The 19,568-nt window shown below is 38.1% G+C and overlaps 1 protein-coding gene across 1 annotated transcript in view; it reads right to left on the bottom strand.

The window, feature by feature from the left end:
- LOC125239966 (protein slit) overlaps positions 1-19,568 on the bottom strand; it is a 298,636-nt gene that overhangs the window by 43,495 nt on the left and 235,573 nt on the right. The window contains exons 6-13 of the mRNA XM_048147759.1: positions 9,142-9,285; positions 4,159-4,320; positions 3,624-3,694; positions 3,203-3,347; positions 2,307-2,450; positions 1,503-1,574; positions 929-1,000; positions 356-427 (exon numbers count right to left, since the gene is read on the bottom strand). Coding sequence (XP_048003716.1) covers positions 356-427; positions 929-1,000; positions 1,503-1,574; positions 2,307-2,450; positions 3,203-3,347; positions 3,624-3,694; positions 4,159-4,320; positions 9,142-9,285 — 882 coding nt within the window. The remainder of the gene's footprint in view (positions 1-355; positions 428-928; positions 1,001-1,502; positions 1,575-2,306; positions 2,451-3,202; positions 3,348-3,623; positions 3,695-4,158; positions 4,321-9,141; positions 9,286-19,568) is intronic.

Raw genomic sequence — 19,568 nt, 5'->3', positions numbered from 1 at the left:
GTAGTGACCCTACCTGCTGAGCCACGCTCCTGGGTTCGAATCCCGGTAAGGGCATTTATTTGTGTGATGAGCACAAATATTTGTTCCTGAGTCATGGATGTTTTCTATGTATATAAGTATGTATTTATCTATTTAAGTATGTATATCGTCGCTTAGCACCCATAGTACAAGCTTTGCTTAGTTTGGGGCTATGTTGATCTGTGTAAGGTGTCCCCAATATTTATTTTATTTTATTTTTATAGTTTTGTTTTAGAGTAATAATTGTCATCTTATGTTGTTCTTGTTATTGTTGTGTTATGTTGTTAATTGTCTTGTTATGTTATTGTTATTGTTGGATATCTTATGTTCTACTTACAATGTTTGGATGCCGGTCAACGCAGCAAACGTGCCATTGGGAAGAGACCTGATGTTATTATCATACAACGATCTGAAAAAAAAAAATGATATTATACTAACAGACTAAAACATTGAATTCTATGTTATTCTAAATACTGCGTTATTGTTACCTGCAACACAAGCCTTCTTGAGCTTACCGTGGGACTCAGTCAATCTATTTAAGAAGGTCCTTTAATATTTATTTATTTTATAAGACGCTGTGCAGGATAATTTCAAGCTAGTTTTCAGGATAGTTTGGACAGACCATCGAGTGTGAATGAGATTAGTAGTAACTCTGAAAGTGAACGCAGCCGACGCGCGCGAAGGAGGGTAGATCGCGCGCTGTCTATACAACTTTGACATCCACCCTTCTTCAGTTTCCGTGATCATGATGCATGCAACTGCGTCGAAATATCGGCAGCTCGACAAAAATCAAAAAGGTAATCACGGTCTATATCCCTCTCAATATAAGTCTAATTTCAAGCACGTTACCTCAATGACTTATTTATTCTACTTAGTTGTACTTAATTCAATGAATAAACAAAAAACTTACAATAATTTCAAGTTCTGCAAATCTCGAAAGGTGTCTTTTCGTACGCAGGTTATTTCGTTCGAATTCAATAATCTGAAACCAAAATAAGTGCACGATTAAGAAAATTTCCTATGAAATAATTTATCTAACTACTCCTATACACCGTGTTTCTTTTTCTGTTAAATTCGACACGCAGTTAGGTTCATCATCAGGAACCAACCTGTACATCGTTATTCATTTAATTCGAAAAAAAAATCCTTGCCATGCATAATAAATGAATTAATTAGTGTGAGAGGACCATAATCATAACATTAAAGTCGGTGTCAAGTGTCTGACGGCACATGTCAAAACAAATAACATAAGGAAGTGGTAAGGGATGCCACACACGTGCTCAGTAATAAAATTTATTTTTTTAATGATTCGATAACCGTAAGAATTCGGACGCTAGTTTCTAAGAGAAATTAATTGCATTTGACCCAAAGAACCTTCCCTTAAAGTTAACGGAATTCAATAAAAACACAGTGTACACACCGTAAAATTCTAAACACTGTGGGTTTATAATCTAAATATATATTTTTGATGTACGTTTACTTACAGCAGCTGTAAAGAAGATAATCCGTGGAATATGCCCGTAGGTAGCTCCTTGATTTTATTTCCGTATAAGACCCTGAAAAATCAAGTCCATAAGTTTATTTTTCAATGCTATGTAGTAATGTGATCGCTGAACACAAGACAAGCGGGCCGATTTTTGAGTCTCACGCGTTCGAATTCAGAAAATTGTCACTGAAAATAATAGGCAAGTCACCGTTTTCAACCGGTATTTTAGTGACAAAATCCCGTATGCGAGATTCAAAAATCGCCCTCAAGATCTATAAACATCTGTTCTTCTGGACAGATCAAATTATTAAATACTCATATATACAGGAGTTGCAAGCACAAATTGCTTCGCCCTTAGAGTTGGTCAAAGGCGCCTAGCGTTCAGAGATAACATACACTAGAGAAATTTCGACGGGTACCTCGGCGGTCGAGGTGGTGTAACGATTTAGCACGTCAGCCGCGATAGCTGGAGACCCGGATTCGATTCCCCACTTCGCCGCCAGTGGGCTTGTTTGCTTTTTCTTTAGTATATGATTATCTAATCTGTTCTCCTTTTCATGTTAATGTTATGAAAACAATTGCATTTATTACTCGAAAGGATGGGAACTGCAATAGCCACGTGGCCTAGAGATTCAGGGCATTATTGGTGAATGAATTTCTTTGACATTTTTAACTTCAATACTGTTTAATTAAAAAAAACTACTAGGATGGCCTAGGATTTAGTTGTCAGCATATTTTATCCTATAAAATCATTTTTAGAAATCAACAATTTTTAGAAACAACGAATCGCAATACAACTTACAGTGAAGTTAGGTGCGTCAGCCCAGTGAACGCATCTGCAGCTAACTTCGTGATCTTATTGTTGCTCAGATCGATGCGCGCGATTCGCTTCACCGCCGAAAATGCGCCTGCGCCCACCTCCGTTATCTCGTTCTGTTCTAGGCGGCTGGAAAGAGAGAGAAGAATAAAGTTTTTATTTAATTTCTACATTTTATCATCGGGCAACATTATCTCATTCTTTTTTTAGGCGGCTGGAAAGACAGGGAAGAGCATAGTTTATGTTTAATTTCTACTGTTCGTCATCGGATAACATTATCTCGTTCTGTTATAGGCGGTTGGAAAGAGAAAGTAGTTAATTATTCTTTATTTAATTTCTACTTAAATTCAGACTACACATTTTTTTTAAATTTTATATGGGCTTACTCTTCGCGACAGACTACCCAAGTACCCACATTACTCAAAATGGTGTTTATCCTACCCGACTGCGCCAACACAATATATATGAATTAAATTGAAGTATGCCATGTTTGAAGATTCTTCTAGCAGTGGCTAGAAGTGCCTTACTTAGAAGAAAATACAACGCAAAGCTTCTTATGGGGTTCGCAAAGTAAAAAGTGTTTGGCAAAACCATTCACTTGCGAGCACTGTAATGAGATTACTGGTAATACTTACACCTCAGTAGCTCTGTGAGGGATGGTAGACAGCAGTTATGATAACGGTTTCTCCCTGCAATCAACGGTACCCTACAAACCATATACCTGCAATCATTGTAATGAGATTACTGGTAATACTTACATCTCAGTTGCTCTATGAGGGATGGTAGACGGCAGTTCTGATAACAGTTTCTCTCTGCAGTCAACGGTACCCTACAAACCATATACCTGCGATTAATGTAATGAGATCACTGGTAATACTTACATCTCAGTAGCTCTATGAGGGATGGTAGAAGGCAGTTCCGACAGCAGTTTCTCTCTGCAGTCAACGGTGCCCTCGGGGGTGCATCGGCAGGGGGGAGGGCAGCGGGGCTCCGCTGAACATTCTCCTGGAATTGCTGTTGTTGGTCCTGTTCAGAAGAAAAATATGATTTAAGATTTAAACTGAAACTTTTGTTCAATTTTAGAAAAAGTTCCATAGTTTTAAAATTAAAGAAAAAATGGAAAAATTCACACCTCCAGCAGGACTCGAACCTGCGACCCCTAGCCTGTTAAGGTGTGAATTTTTCCATTTTTCCTTTAATTTTAAAAAACATACAGGGGAGGGACATCCCGGGAGGAACATCCCGGGGAGGGACATCCCGGTGAGGGACATTCCGGGGAGAAATGGAATGAAACAAACTTACCACTGCATATTAATTCGTGCGCCTCCAAATCCGTCAGAAGAGCTCCTCTTAAGGTGGCAGGGGCTTGACATCTGTAGGAAAAGTTCACATTTACATCAAGAGGATTTTTAAATAAATACAATCATGATGTATTTTTCCAGCTTATTGAGTGGACATATGTATTTTCTTTCCGCGTTTGCCCATTCCGCATGAGCGCTGGTGGCCTAGCGGTAAGAGCGTGCGACTTTCGATCCGGAGGTCGCGGGTTCGAACCCGGCTCGTACAATGAGTTTTTCTCAACTTATGTGCGAAATGTCATTTGATATTTGCCAGTCGCTTTTCAGTGAAGGAAAACATCGTGAGGAAACCGGACTAATTCCAATAAGGCCTAGTTACCCTTCGGGTTGGAAGGTCAGATGGCAGTCGCTTTCGTAAAAAACTAGTGCCTACGCCAAATCTTGAGATTTGTTGTCAAAGCGGACCCCAGGCTCCCATGAGCCGTAGCAAATGCCGGGATAACGCAAAAAGGAAATCATTTGCCCATTCCACCACGTACCTTGCGCCAACTCCCAAAATGCCAGTACTCTTCACAGCGCTAGCCAATCGTGCGACACGACAATCGCACACGACTGGGTTGTCCGTCAATCGCAATGTGTGTAGTCGCGCGACAGCTGCCGGCTCCAATGAGAGGTAGGTCAAGTTGTTGTTGTTTAGGGTTCTGGAAATGAAAATGAAAATGAAAAATTAATAATTAATCTTGACGAATTGAAATCTCTTTTGAGAACAATATGAACCTAAATAAGCTCTCAAATTTTGATTATTAAATTAGAATACAATAGTACATACACGATTATGCACTGGTCCCACCGCGAGCTAGTAAGCTATTAGCTATCGGCTATAAAAACGAACAAAAGATAATCACTCCCGTGCAATAAAAGAGACACGGCGATGTTTATAGCTACTCGCCCAGCGGTGAGCTATCAATATCGCAGTGTCGCTTTTATTTGCACGGGAATGCTTATCTTTTGTTCGTTTTTATAGACGATAGCTCATAGCTTACTAGCTCGCGGTGGGACCAGTCCTTATGAGGACAATACAAATTGAACTTAGTCTAGTTGAGTTAATTTTTTTTTCTAACATTTCAGCGTGAATAGAGAGCTTGTAAGTCGTAGAATGAGTGCGTTTTTACATTATCCGATCCGATTTCGAATGTCGAAAGGATTTCAAAGGCAAAAATTAATGGCGACTTTGATGTACTTATGGGATATCGGTCCGAAAATTAATTCCATATTTCTTACGAAAGTCGGATATTTTTAACAAAAAGATCAGAAACTAAGTAGTTCACCATTACGATAAACTTAACTTATTCAGAACAAGTATTTTTAAATGTCATTAAAGTCTACTTAAGGCACCGGAACCATATTAAAGATAATCTAAATCTTAAATAACCTGGTCCCGTAGACGAATGGCATTTCTGCGAAGCGCAACGAAACGCGAAAGTTGGCTCTGTCGCGCCAATAGGTACGCAAGAGCGATAGAGATAGATATCTACGAGCGTTTCGTTTCGTGATCGTTTCGTGAGCATTTGTGAATTCGGCTACGCACGCTGAGCATCTGTCTACGGGAGATGAAAGGGAGATTATTCTGAGTTGCAGAATCGTGGATAATGTCCGTGGCGTGACAGAGCTTGAGATTTCGCTGATCCTTCAAAGATAACAATGAAACGTCTTTGAGTTTGCATTTGTTTTAATTGCTGTATACTTAGTAATGTAGAAATTGCAGAACATTCCCAAAAAGCGGAAACATTCTTGAGAATGTTCGCAGAACATTCCCGCAACATGCAATTTATTATTTAAACAAGAGAATATACTTGAAATAATGTTTAAATGGGCATAATATAAAACTATATGTTATTATAGGTATAATATTGTCTATTACAGTTAGCTATTTTGCTGATAAGTGATAAATTACCTAAATTCTCTCTATAAGTTACTTAAATTCTCACTATACTTCAGGGAACATTTCGACTTTCAGACTTTACAGTTTTAGACCTGACTTTTTAAATTAGGTGCCGAACTATTATTTCTTGATGCCTGTTTTTGGTCATGACAATATATGTATATACAAAAAAAAAAAAAAAAAAAACAAACAGATCGCTGTCAGGATCGAACCTAAGAACATCGTCGGCATACGAAGCCAGCGCACTACCACGGGACTACGTTTTGTCTTGCTGAGTTCGACGAAATTATGGTATAAACTACGAAGTTACTTAAGTATTCTGATAAATTCTCGTTCTCGAAAACATTCTCACAAGTAACCGAAAATTCTCTTGAGGAATGTTCTGCAACTTTGGAAGCTTCTCGACCGTGCATTGCTATGTATACTCAATATTTATTTAATAGGTAGTATTCTTGAGTGTTCTATCAGGGGCGGCTCACTCCGCGATACTATCGCCACGCTACAACCCATATAACCATAATCGGTCGCCGTTCCTACGCAAATCCTCCTATTTTGTGTACACACAGGTCTTCGGGTCTCAATGCTTAGTCGCAGTACGGTCGACGTTTAGTCGCGGCGACCCAAATGGGGACGATTGGTAACAGGCACAAATGGTCACAGAAGTGACAGAAGTGTGCACTACGCGTGCACACATTGTTACCGTTTGGTGACTACTTTCCCAAAATCATTCGTTCATTTCATTCTTTTCAAATGGCGACTGTCAGAGACGTCAAAGTAAAAAAGAAATAAAATCATTTGACATTAAAATGTAATGGCGTAAGAATTTGTTAAAGATAAATATTGTTTGCATTTGTAATATAATGTGGGCTAATTACCATGGCCAATGAAATTGCTCGAGTGATTTCATAAAATAAGTCTAAATTTATCAACGCGCCATCAATTTACCTCAGTTTAACCAGTAATAATATTATTGACTACTCGGTGTTTGCGTGTTATGTATATTGATTGGTGAAGTTTTAGTGCTCCGGTGCATATACTATACTGAAATAATAAAAATAATGCCTAGAAAACCAATAAAGTTGTTAAAATATGGATTAAGACGGTAATATTCCATGTAAAAAACAGTCGCCAAACGGTCACCAAACGGTCGTCAATCGGTCGCAAAATGGTCGCAGCGTACACGCGTGACCGAAAGCAGTGAATATTTATTGGATTTTCAAAATGGCTAATGTATTCATTTTTTCCAGGTATCCTCAAACTTTATAAACAATTAAATATGCCGTCGTACTCAGTTGTCCTCACTAAAGAAGATAAAAAAAAATTGTAACGTGCGTACCGAGCTGCTGGGTTGTAAAGGATCGGGGATCATATTATTATGGTCTTATAAAGAGCAACTAGTATTTTGCGGCATTTCACAATTGACACTTGACTTGTTGAAGTAGTCGTCATTAATATTACTATCAACATTAATTTTAGCGATCTGTACTTCTTTTGTCAAGATTTTTGTATAGATAAGTGTCCACAAATTTGTAATGTTAAAGAGACATAAATAAAACGTAGTAGAGTAAATAATGTGTTTTTTTTGTAACCCAAACAAAATACTTGTAGATACGAGTGCGGAAAAGAGGAAAATCGATACAAGTAGCGATAAATTAATACACGAACGAAGGGAGTGTTTTTAATCGACACGAGTTGTGAATGTCCTTTTTGCACGTGTATCGTACGACGATTTTCAGTACCTAAATCTAAGCTAAGAGTTTCGACCAGACAAGAAATGAATCATTGCTTGATTTGCTCGCACTACTGCGTTAAAAAAAGCAGCATCTGTACTGAAAAAAACTATCATTGCGCAACAGAAATTCTATTAATATCACAGTAAATACTCTATTTCATTTGATTCCTACTTTTATTGTGTAAAGCAACACTACACTTCATTTTTATCAATAAGAATTAAAAATTATATATTTAATACATTAAGTAACTATAAAGTGCTTATCTATTTGTATAATCATTCTGCACTTTTCTTAACTTTCCCACATTTCTATAAAATGTCGAAGAGTGCTTAAATGGTCGTCGTTGTATATTATTATTTAATTCGCTCATATTTAAATGATTCAAAGCAACCGGTCCACAACTTCACCAGACAGTTTGAGAAACCTTCGTATTTCAGATTGTCATTTGCGGATACAGTGGTTTAGGAGCAGTTCGGTAATCAGACCTACACATGTGTGTACAAATTCTGTCAATGTCACTGTCAGAAACCGTTCTGACAGTGACAATGACAGCCACAAATTCGTCCACATGTTGTTACCGTTATGTGTGCAAACGTCGACTAATAAAGTGTCGTTAAAAGTCATTCTGACAGTGACATTGACAGCCACAAATTCGTACACATTTTGTTACCGTAACGAGTGCACACGACGACTACATTTTGTTATTGTATCAATACGGTCGCATTGTTTGCACGACGTTACCACGCGTTATGTCACATTTGACAGTTAGTTACTGATTCGAAGATTTTGCGACTGAAATGGTTGTATGGGAAGTACGAGGCGAGTTAGCGGCCCATTCAGTGTTGATGAATGATGACCTTTGCGCGGCGCAATAGAATTCAATGTTGGCTGCTCGCTTGCGGTCCGTTTGTTAATGTAGGTAAGAATTTAGAATGGCGGCATTTTGTGAATATCAAAGGAGTGAGCCTTCTGTACGTGTACTATTTATATTCTTTGGTTCTATGCGATCGTGATAAAAAAACAACATTATTCTTATTCGTAGGTGCAGATTTTTTAAATTACACTACTAGACTTTTTCAGGGCCGAGAGACCACGAAAGGTACTAATGGATTTTAGCTCATATGATAATGTTTCGATTCTTCAAGGCCGATTGACTAAGGAAAGGATTGATACCAAACTACCAAAAATTAAGTAAAAGGTGGTACAAAACTCATCCAGTACCCTAGCGCCTTTTCGTCAAGATAGACTCTTCAGGGCCGAGAGACCACAGAAGGTTCGTCGACTTACCAGCGTCAGCTTTTATGATTAGGTACCTACTGTAAAAAATGAGAAAACAGCAACTTACAATACTTCCAAACTCTTCAAGTTTTCCAGCGCTTTTTGATCGATGCATTTCAGCTGGTTTCCATCAAGATGTAGACTCTTCAGGGCCGAGAGACCGCGGAAGGTTCGTCGACTTATCACCGTTAGCTCTTATGACTATAAAAAAGGAGAAAACAGCAACTTACAATACCCGATTCTTTAAGTTTTCCAGCGCTTTTTCGTCGATGCATTTGACCTGGTTCCCGTCAAATTCTCGTGGACCGAGAGACCATGAAAGGTTATGGTGACTTTTAGCTCATATAATTAACTAAGAAAAAGGAAGGTAAAACGCTACTTACAGTTAAGTACTTCCAAACTCTTCAAGTTTTCCAACGCTTTTTCGTCAATGCATTTGAGCTGGTTCCCATCCAAATGGAGACTCTTCAGGGCCGAGAGACCGCGGAAGGTTCGTCGACTGATCGCTATGCAAGTATACACTATTAACTCGTTTGATTACTAAGAAAAAGGAGGAAAGCACTACTTACAATACTTCTAGACTTTTCAAGTTTTCCAACGCTTTTTCGTCAATGCATTTGAGCTGGTTTCCGTCAAGATGTAGACTCTTCAATGCCGAGAGACCGCGGAAGGTTCGTCGACTGATCGCCGTCAGCTCGTTACGGCTTAGGTCTCTGGAATTATAAAGTGAGTTTAGGAAATGTAGCAAAATGTGTTTTAATTGTTGCTAAATAACATATAAATTAATCACACTTGTTATTGACATTGGGACAGGTTTGATCTGTTAAATAGCTTTTAAGCCGATATTTTAGAAAGCAACAATTAAGTACGAGTATCACTCGTAATGAGTAGAATATGTGGACTATGTGGTGATGAAATTATAGGTAAATAATAGTTATTTGTTATACAAGGGGGCAAAGTTGTATTTTAACGCCGAGTGTGGAATTGAAAAACGAGCAAGTGAAAGGATTCTATAGTTGAACCACGAGCGAAGCGAGTGATTCGAGAATAGAATCCTGAACTTGCGAGTTTTTTAACACACGAGAAGTAAAATACATTTGCACCCGAGTGTAACACAAAACTTTTCCTCTCACTATAGCGAGGAAACTACAACACAAAAAATGAGTTTATCACTGCTTCCAGTAGTTCCACAGGTGGTAAATCATCTTTATTACTATAGATTCACTACTTTTATCAATTTTAAAGCGGTTAATTTGGCTTTATTCAAGGTCAAATTACTTTACCCACTAGTGGATAAAATGCATTTTTACCCGCTGGTATTAAAGGACAAAACACGTGTTTCCGAGCTAGTGAGGGGAAAATAAATGAAAAGTGTGTGTCCGTATCTTGTCCGTGCAAAACGGAGCGACGAATTGACGATTTTTAAGTGGAGATAGTTGAAGGGTTGGAGGGTGACATAGGCTACTTTTTGTCTCTTTCTAATCCCCCACTTCCCTAAAAGGGGGGTTGGAAGTTTGTATGGAGCATTTCATCTTCGAATTTAACGCGAGCGATACCGCGAGCAAAAGCTAGTATTTATATATTTTGAATCTATTAACTTCAGACTTATTGAAAAAGTATCGAAATCCACAAATAAGTACGTCAATGTTTCCGTCGCGCTCACAACGCGCTATATTTTTTACTCATTAGGTAGTTCGAAAATACTCCCGATATTTATATTTCCTTTTCGCCTACAGTTCTCAAATAACACGGAAATACTCGTAGATATCAATCAATGAAGCTAGGAACATACTACGCGGACGTCCGTCGTAAATCGTCCGCGACCGCGACCGATCAGTGTGCACGGAACAAAACATCCAGCGAGCCAGATTTCGATCGGACGTCCATGCGCTCAAGGCCACGTCCACGTCCGTCGACCGATAGTTTACACGGTTATGTCTATTTCCACTGTCCAGATTCCCGTCCGCGGTCGATTTACGACGGACGTCCGCGTAGTATGTTCCTAGCTTTAATGATTCGCTAATTTCTTTGTAATAGCTTCTTCGAAACTCGTCCAAATGGACATTTTCCGAGACAAAAGAATTCCGGACTTATTTATTAATGATTAGGGCTTAATATTTCAGTTGGTGTATTGATAGCAGGAAAGGTAGAGTGAAGTGATGAATACTAGGAGTAGGTATAAAATACTTGAAGTAAAAAATACTAGTATAACAAGTACGAGTATCTAGTACTACTGTACTACTTATGTATTTCATGTTTGTTTAAGTAAAGTTTTTAAGTGAAACTAGAAAAAAATACAAAAAGTTTTTTTTGCATTTTTTTCTACTCCCGAACTATAATTCGTCATTTAATCCTTTAAAATCCGTGCATAGATCTTTAAAACCTTACATAATAGTCTATTCCCCAAAGCAAACCTTACATAAAAGTCTATTCCCACCGGCTTCTCGCGCACGCGCGCAGTAACGAAAAAATTGAAAACACATTGTTTGGCTCTGAAGCCGTGGCAACGCATTGTTATAACGATAAGTACCTACTGCGTGCGTAAGCCGGCGGGGGATGGCTTTGTACAGCTGCGCTGGCAGTGCAAAATACAGGAAACAGAGTGAATTCCACGAAAATTATTCTAGAAAACTATTAAAAACTAAGTGCATGGTTGTAGAAAAAGTATTGTATGCATCGGTGCTTAACTGAGTAAAAAAATACTCGTGGCGTCTTTATTAACAAATTTCGGCTTCGCCTCAAATTGTTACCCACGCCACTCGTCTTTTTTGACCTACTTTAAACGCCTGTTGCATAAAATTCTATAACGAATTAATATTTTGAAGAGGTTATTTATTTACTATTAATGTTATGTCGAATGGTAAAATAGGTACTATGTACTATAATATATTTATCGTGATTTCGAGAATTGAATCGAGATTTTAAAAAAAACCTCGCGCTCATAATATTATTATCGACGTTTTAGTTCAAAATTGATTTAACTTTAAGAATAAAAACATAAAACTATCCAAATAAACTATTCCCTGTCGTTCCCGGTGCAAAAGTGCCCATGACGCTCGCAGCATTTCCTCTCGGGGACTTTTGGTTCTTATAAGTAACCGTTCTTAATTCGTCGCTCCGTTTTGCCGTGAAAGAAAGACAAACAAACAGACACACACTTTCCCATTTATAATATTAGTATGGATTACCTAGTATTCGTCAAGTATTTATACCAAGTACAAAATACCCATTCCTCCCCGAGTATCCACTACGAGTATCGCATTCAACACGCGATCTGGCGATTAAATATAAAATTTTAACGCAGCGGCGCCGCGGGGATATTGTACACTTCTTTTAAAGCTGGGTCCACACATGCGTGGATAAACGCGTGGGTTGCGCGTTTAAAAACGCCCTTCAGATTTAAACAGTTTTCTACTGTTTGAGGACTGAGCATTTCTTTTTTTTACCATTTTCTTATTTTGATTTTTTTAGGGAATTTTAGGTCAATTGTACTCAGAATCATGAGTACTTTCAATCTCACGGGGAGACAAAGTGTCTCAGAATTTCCATACATTTTTGTTACTTTCTTCTTTTGTACATAACATGTACGGAAAATGGTAACAAAATAAGAAAAATCGTATGGGACAATTTTTTTAACTACTATTAGCATTGAAACAACTAGTGATTCTGAGTAGAAACAGCATATTTTTCATCAAAAATATCACATTTCATAAAAGTGGCGAAAAAAAAGAAACTCTCGACTGCACTTTCTAAAGGCAAAAAGGTAAAGGTAGGTACTTACTTAAGTAGTTACAATTTGTGATTTGAACAAATTTCTCCTTGGTTTTGAAATTTCGAGGACTGTACTTTTTTTAAAGCAGCGTAATTACCATTTTGTTGTTTTTTACACCATTTCAGTATGAAATATTTAGCTTATGGCTCTCCGCGTAATTTTATTTGAACTCCCAGCCTAAGTGTAAGCTTTTTTTTGTTCAGACAGTGTTCAAGCATTTTGACTAGCAAATGTTATGACGAACTCACCAAAAACCCTAAGAATCTGTATATTATGTAAATTATCAATCGCGTGCTAGTCATTAACGCATAATAGCTTATAAACTTTAACTATTAAAACATAGACCAGGAAATATACTTAGGTATAATGTACTTTTCACGACTTAGTACCTACTCAAGCGCTTGTTGGCATTTAGAAGCTCTAAATTTGACAGTCCTTTTCATTTGTGTTCTTTTGCTGCATAGAACAGTATACAGATGTATAGTGCGAAAAGGGTTTCCTTCGGAAACGTTCGTATTTGTCATGCTAGTTCAGTCAATGTCAGTACATCTTGTACTGAGACTGACTGAAATAGCATGACACGTTCGTACGTTTCCGTAACAATCCGAAGGCAAATCTTTTCGCATTACATCTGGTACAGTCAAGTGCAAAAATAAGTATCGAAAAAATCGACTCATAAATATGGTGATAATTATTACACCGGATTAAGGTGCTATGGGACATATTTTTGAGTAAGATGTCTGTGTGTAGCCTGTGTGGTGGCGGGTTAAGAATTTCACCACCCCCTTTCTTCCCGTGGGTGTCGTAGAAGGCGACTATGGGATATGGGTTAAATTGTGGCGTAGGCGAGAGGCTGGCAACCTGTCACTTCAATGTCACAGTTTCGTTTTCTTTCAACCCCTTATTTGACAAGAGTGGCGCTGAAGCTTTAGTAGTTTCATGTGTTCTGCCTACAGTGCCTACCCGTTTATGGGATACAGGCGTGATTGTATGTATGTATGTAAGATGTACATGTACACCCATATTTTTAAACTTGACTGTACCTAGCTTGGTAAAAAAAGAGATGAAATTAAAAAGTGTCAACGCGGAGAACGTCACATTTGAAAACATGATATTGCAATGGTACTTTGACATTGACATTTTTGTTTGTTTACGTATTTAACCCCCGACGCAAAACGACAGGGTGTTATAAATTTGACATGTCTGTCTGCCTGTCTGTTTGTCTGTCTGTCTGTGTGTGTGTCTGTCTGTGGCATCGTAGTTCCCGAACGGATGAACCGATTAAGATTTAGTTTTTTTGTCTGAAAGCTGAGTTAGTCGGGAGTGTTCTTAGCCATGTTCCATGAAAATCGGTCTACTATGTCGCGGTCGGGGGTTTTTTCAAAATTTTAATTTTGTGGTTAGGTTATTTATCTCGAATTCGATCACCTTAGGCACTGATCCCATCGCGAGCTAGTAAGCTATGAGCTATCGGCTATAAAAACGAACAAAAGATAATCACTCCCGTGTAAATAAAAGAGACACAGCGATGTTCATAGTTACTCGCCCAGCGGTGAGCTATCAAAATCGCCATGTCTCTTTTATTTGCACGGGGGTGCTTATCTTTTGTTCGTTTTTGTAGCCGATAGCTCATAGCTTACTAGCTCGCGGTGGGACCAGTGCCTTAGTCTCGTCCTACTCAAATCAATATAAGTACCTACGCGAGAAAACGGGACGACTATAAAGTTGCCATTTTTAAATTTTTTCTCTGTTTTGCTAGACCGAATCATTAGGCAATACAATACAATACAATACTCTTTATTCACACCTCACATAGACAATCTGACTTAAAATGTAATATTTTTGACCATTTCGGACATCGCTTACGTTTTATCGCACAAAACACAGAGCGATAATCTCTATTTGTACTAGTTTGTACTGACAATTTAATCAGAACGTCAACAAGTTATAACCAAACCTGTATTGATGAAGATTTATGTAACTGCCTTAAGTAATCTATTGTCTACTCTGTCTATACTCTATGGTATGACTCACGGATAGGAATTCTTACAATCTAGCCATAGACCTCAAATAATAGACGAAGTATTTAAGGCACGCCACAGACAGTCTTAAAAATTCATAATCTTAGAAAAGATTTGTATGCAAACTGAAACTGACAGATCTGTCAGTGTCAGTTTGAACTATCAGTTTCTATACAATTTTTTTCTAAGATTATGAATTTTTAAGACTGTCTGTGGCGTGCCTAAGCCAACTCAAAGTTCTCCCGTAGGAATTTTTAGGGTTTCGCACCAAAAAGGTATAAGCAACCCGTATGGTGCTGCTCTGTCCGTCTGTCTGTCTGTCTGTCACATTACTAAATATTTTAATATGGAACATGGAACTCGGGCCAGTTGTGTCAACGTTTACAACCAGCACTTGTGTAATTTTGAAATATTTATAAAAAGAAATTGAGTTTTAGTGTTGAACAAAACTCTAAAACTAGACGAAATCTAGAAAAGATTATATGACATTTTGGTCATAAAATGTGACCAAGAAAACACTGTTTAAAGATATGCGGGTTTCTCGCGAGCATCTATATGTCTGGCCCCGTAGCCGAATGGCATTTCTACAACGCGAAACGAAAACGAAACGCCGCGAAAGGTCTGGCTCTGTCGCGACAATACGCAAGAGCGATAATGATAGATGAGCCATTTTTTTTAAAGTTGTCCCAACTTTTTGTTGGATTTGGAAATTTTTATGTGTTTTCAGAATCGCGCGAGCTCTTTCAATCCTAACAGGAGAAAAAAAGTATCCCAAGGTTTTTTTTTTCAATTCCGTTACCATTTTTTCATACATTTTGTATGGTGGTAACGGAATGGAAGGTTCGAAAAAATTTATGGAAATCTTGGGACATTTTTTTTCTCCTATCAGGATCGAAAGAGCTCTCGATTCTGAGTATGAATCACGTAAAAAATACCCATGTTACAAAAAAAGTGAGGTGGACAACTTTGATAAATATGGCCCTCTACGTGCGTTTCGTTTCGTGAGACACTTACAAATAGTGCGATAGGGACGGCCTGCTTTTTTATCGTCTATCGCGCGACCATGCTTCCCGTGCTGGTCACCACACGCTCTTTTTGTAAACTCTTCATGATGCGGTGTCTATGTAGTCTATGAATCTAGCCATACAACCATAAACTAATAGTTTGCCTGTCCTACTTTCCCGCGTATACTATTTGACATTGACATTTGAAAGTTATGGCGGGACAATTGACGAAAGATAATATTTGCGTGCGACAGTGGCGCCTGTGTGGCGGCTAAAAGACATAATTATTTGACAAATAGTTTAAACATGTATCTTGTTAAAATGTCTAGTTTAATCTAGTCACTCTGTTCCATAAAAATCGCTGCCAGATTAGTCTGACTTTATCATTGGATTAACCACATAGCCTGACATATATGTATACTAAAAAAATACAAATGTCAGATTGTCATATGATGTCATCATTCCAATAATGACGAAATCCATACTAAGATTATAAATGGGAAAGTGTGTGTGTCTGTTTGTTTGTCCGTCCTTCACGGCAAAACGGAGCGACGAATTGTCGTGATTTTTTAAGCGGAGATAGTTGAAGGGATGGAGAGTGACATAGGCTACTTTTTGTCTCTTTCTAACGCGAGCGAAGCCGCGGGAAAAAGCTAGTACGGCTATAACCTAGTAGTTATACCGCTTAACACATTCACACAAAATTCTTTCCCTGACATATCGTCGCAGAGACCGACTACAAAATCAATAAACACCTAAAGCCGCGTCCACACTATCCCCCGTTTGCCGAAACGGTATCCGTTACCGTGAATAATTGATGTCGGCGAATTTAAATTTTTACACGATATACTTACATCTTTCTCTCACTTTTATGTAATGCCGCGTCTCTGTCAACAGAGCTTTTAACATGACTTTTTATTTTAGAACATGTTACTCGATAGAGTAATTTTTTTACAAGCTTTTATTCAACTTGCCTTGTTAGTATGTTAGTTTCGGTCGAAATGTAGAAGAAAGACCCACTTCCCGATTTCCGATTGAGCTGAAATTTTGTACACATATTTAAATCACGTGACAATGCAATATTATGGTATCATGGAGCTGATCTGATGATGGAGCAGAAAGGTGGCCATAGGAACTTTGTTATGAAACGTCGTATCTCCATCGAGTAAGGGTTTTTTAGAAACGTTTCGGAGAGCAGTAGATGACTGTTGAAAGAAAAGTATATTCGGCGATAAAAACTTGTGCCGAAAATAATTTTTTTGCAAAAATTTATTGATTTTGGGGCGCTGTTCACCTGCTCCATACAATGAACGTTCCCGAGTCGTTTACGCTATCAATAGTACCAAGTAACAAAATATAAAACGTCAAAGTTTTATATCAGCACCTACTGGGGGCCGATTTTTGAGTTTTACAAGTACGAATTCAAAAAAATGTCGCAACAAAATAAGTAAATGGCAACAAAACAATGACACATTTTCCTGTAAATTGTTTTTTTTTTACAACATTATATCCATCCATTTACCTTTTTATGTCTATCCATTTATCTATCTTAGTCTGTCTGTTTATCTCAATAAAGCCGCGTCCACACTATCCCTCGTTTGCCGAAACGGTATCCGTAGCAGTGAATAATTGATTACGGCGAATTGGCGCAGAGTCGAGTCGGGCCGTGTGGAGGAGGCGTTAATATCCTTACTGCATGTTTTATGAAGAATATATTTGAGAAAGAAGTTGAAGTAAAATAAGTCCGTTTCGTAGAGTTACGTATTTTTAAAGAATGTAACTCTTTGTCAAGTTTATGTTTATTGTGTAAGATAATGCGCGAAAATAGAAGTCAAAGGTTTAACGACTAAAATACCTACATGTCGGCGGTAGGAATGTCCTGAAGATACAAGTCAAAAATGGCGACTTTAATATATGTAGGTACCAGCTTTTGCCCGCGGCTTCGCTCGCGTTAGAAAGAGACAAAAAGTAGCCTATGTCACTCTCCATCCCTTCAACTATCTACACTTGAAAAATCACGACAATTCGTCGCTCCGTTTTGCCGTGAAGGACGGACAAACAAACAAACACACACACTTTCCCATTTATAACATTAGTATGGACAGGACATCGGTTCTACATCCGATTTCGGATCGGATCGGATAATGTGAAAATGCTCTAACACCCGACAATATATCGTAAAGTTCGTTATAAAGATTAAAACCGAATGAAATACCGATAACCAGGAAAAATATAAGTTTATTGGATTGCTTCAGAGGACGTAAGGGCAAACTATAGACAGAATAAGTTATTTCTGACTGCGTTCTGTACAAATTTATCTATTAAAATTTAGAAAAGTCACTCAGAATGTCAGATTTTTTTTTAATATGACTCTTACGAATAGAATAAATATTGAAGAACCGATGGCCGTTTGTCTTAATAATTCTATCTGAAGTGCAAATTTAGGAATTTCAACTCAAAACTTGTCAAAAATCGATGAAAACCGTGTGGAGCCCCTTAATATGAAATAAAATAATGAAATGAAATGAATAAAACAAAATGAAATAAAATGAATGAAATGAAATAATATGTACATTTTTTCCATCCGCTACTATTGTTGGTGACTACACCGTAGATGCTGGTGGCATTTCCTCGCTATATCGCAACAATAATTCAGAGAGGGCGTTAATGTCTTCACTGCATGTTTCATGAACTCACGGCTACGAATGAGAAAATAATGGCGCGAAAACGCGAAAGAATGAGAAAATGCTATTACTGTTTTATAAGTGTATAGCTGAATTATATATTTGTGAAAAATTGGGTGAAATACTACGAACGAAATATATTTTTTACCCCCAACGCACAAACGACGGGGTGTTATAAGTTTGACGTGTCTGTCTGTCCGTCTGTCTGTCTGTCTGTTTGTCTGTCTGTCTCTGTGTGTGTCTGTCTGTGGCTTCGTAGCTCCCGAGCGGATGAACCGATTTCGATTTAGTTTTTTTTATGTGAAAGCTGTGTTAGTCGGGAGTGTTCTTAGCCATGTTTCATGAAAATCGGTCTACTAGGTCGCGGTAGGGGGTTTTTTTCAACATTTTAATTTTGTGGTTAGGTTATTCAGTACAGTAAAACATCAGTCATTTTCAGTCAGTTCGGTGAAGGCCGAATCTTGAGATTAGTTGTCACAGCGGACCCCAGGCTCCCATGAGCCGCGGCAAATGCCGGGATAAAGCAAGGAGGATGATCGTTTTCAGTACAGATGGTGTTTTTTTCGGAGGGCCATCGACACACGAGTTTCGAATTTCCTTTTCGCACGTGTATCGTACGACGTTTTTCAGCACAGATGACCCTCCGAAGTTTCGACCTGACATACATATAATAAACCACTTCCCGCACTAGTGCGTAAAAAATCACCATCTGTACTGAAAACTTAACGTAATATCAGGTTGACGGAGCATTTTTAAGTCCGAAAGGCATTCTAAGAAACACCCAGTGCCCGTGATTATTTGTGAATGCAGTTTTTTCTTTATCATCATGGTGCATTTTGATCTTCTAGCGTTGTAAATTATTGTGACCTTCCGAGCTTGTCTAAAATCTCATACTAACTTTAAGTATTGCCATTTCGAATATAGTGTACTTATTCATGTGCCGTTCTGGGGAAAAATCTCCAAACAGGGGCATTTATTTGTGTGATGAGCACAGATATTTGTTCCTGAGTCATGGATGTTTTCTATGTATATAAGTATGTATTTATCTATTTAAGTATGTATATCGTCGCTTAGCACCCATAGTACAAGCTTTGCTTAGTTTGGGGCTTTGTTGATCTGTGTAAGATGTCCCCAATATTTATTTTTTATTATTTTATTTTTTTTATTTATAAGGGAAATGTTCTTCCTTAGGTTACTTTCCCTATCTACTGGGACAGACACATCACTATTAGGGTCCCATACAAATTCACCCTGTTTGACTGTTTTCATACTATCCGATCCGATATCGGAAGGATTTCAATGGGAAACATTCAAGATGGCGCCTATAATGTATGGGATAATCGGTCCCACATCGGATGTCGGATCGGATAATGTGAAAACGCAAATATAATCTCCAAAACGATTATCCAAATGTTCCCTTTAGTACCTCCGCAACCCTTTGTCAGCCATTACAGTATCCAAAGGCCGTTAATACTTGATGCGGGCAATTGTTTCTGCGGAAATTGATAACCAATT

This window comes from Leguminivora glycinivorella, chromosome 26 (genome assembly GCF_023078275.1).
Source record: "Leguminivora glycinivorella isolate SPB_JAAS2020 chromosome 26, LegGlyc_1.1, whole genome shotgun sequence".
Classification (NCBI taxonomy): domain Eukaryota; kingdom Metazoa; phylum Arthropoda; class Insecta; order Lepidoptera; family Tortricidae; genus Leguminivora; species Leguminivora glycinivorella.
This window is presented reverse-complemented; position numbering and strand designations above follow the sequence as displayed.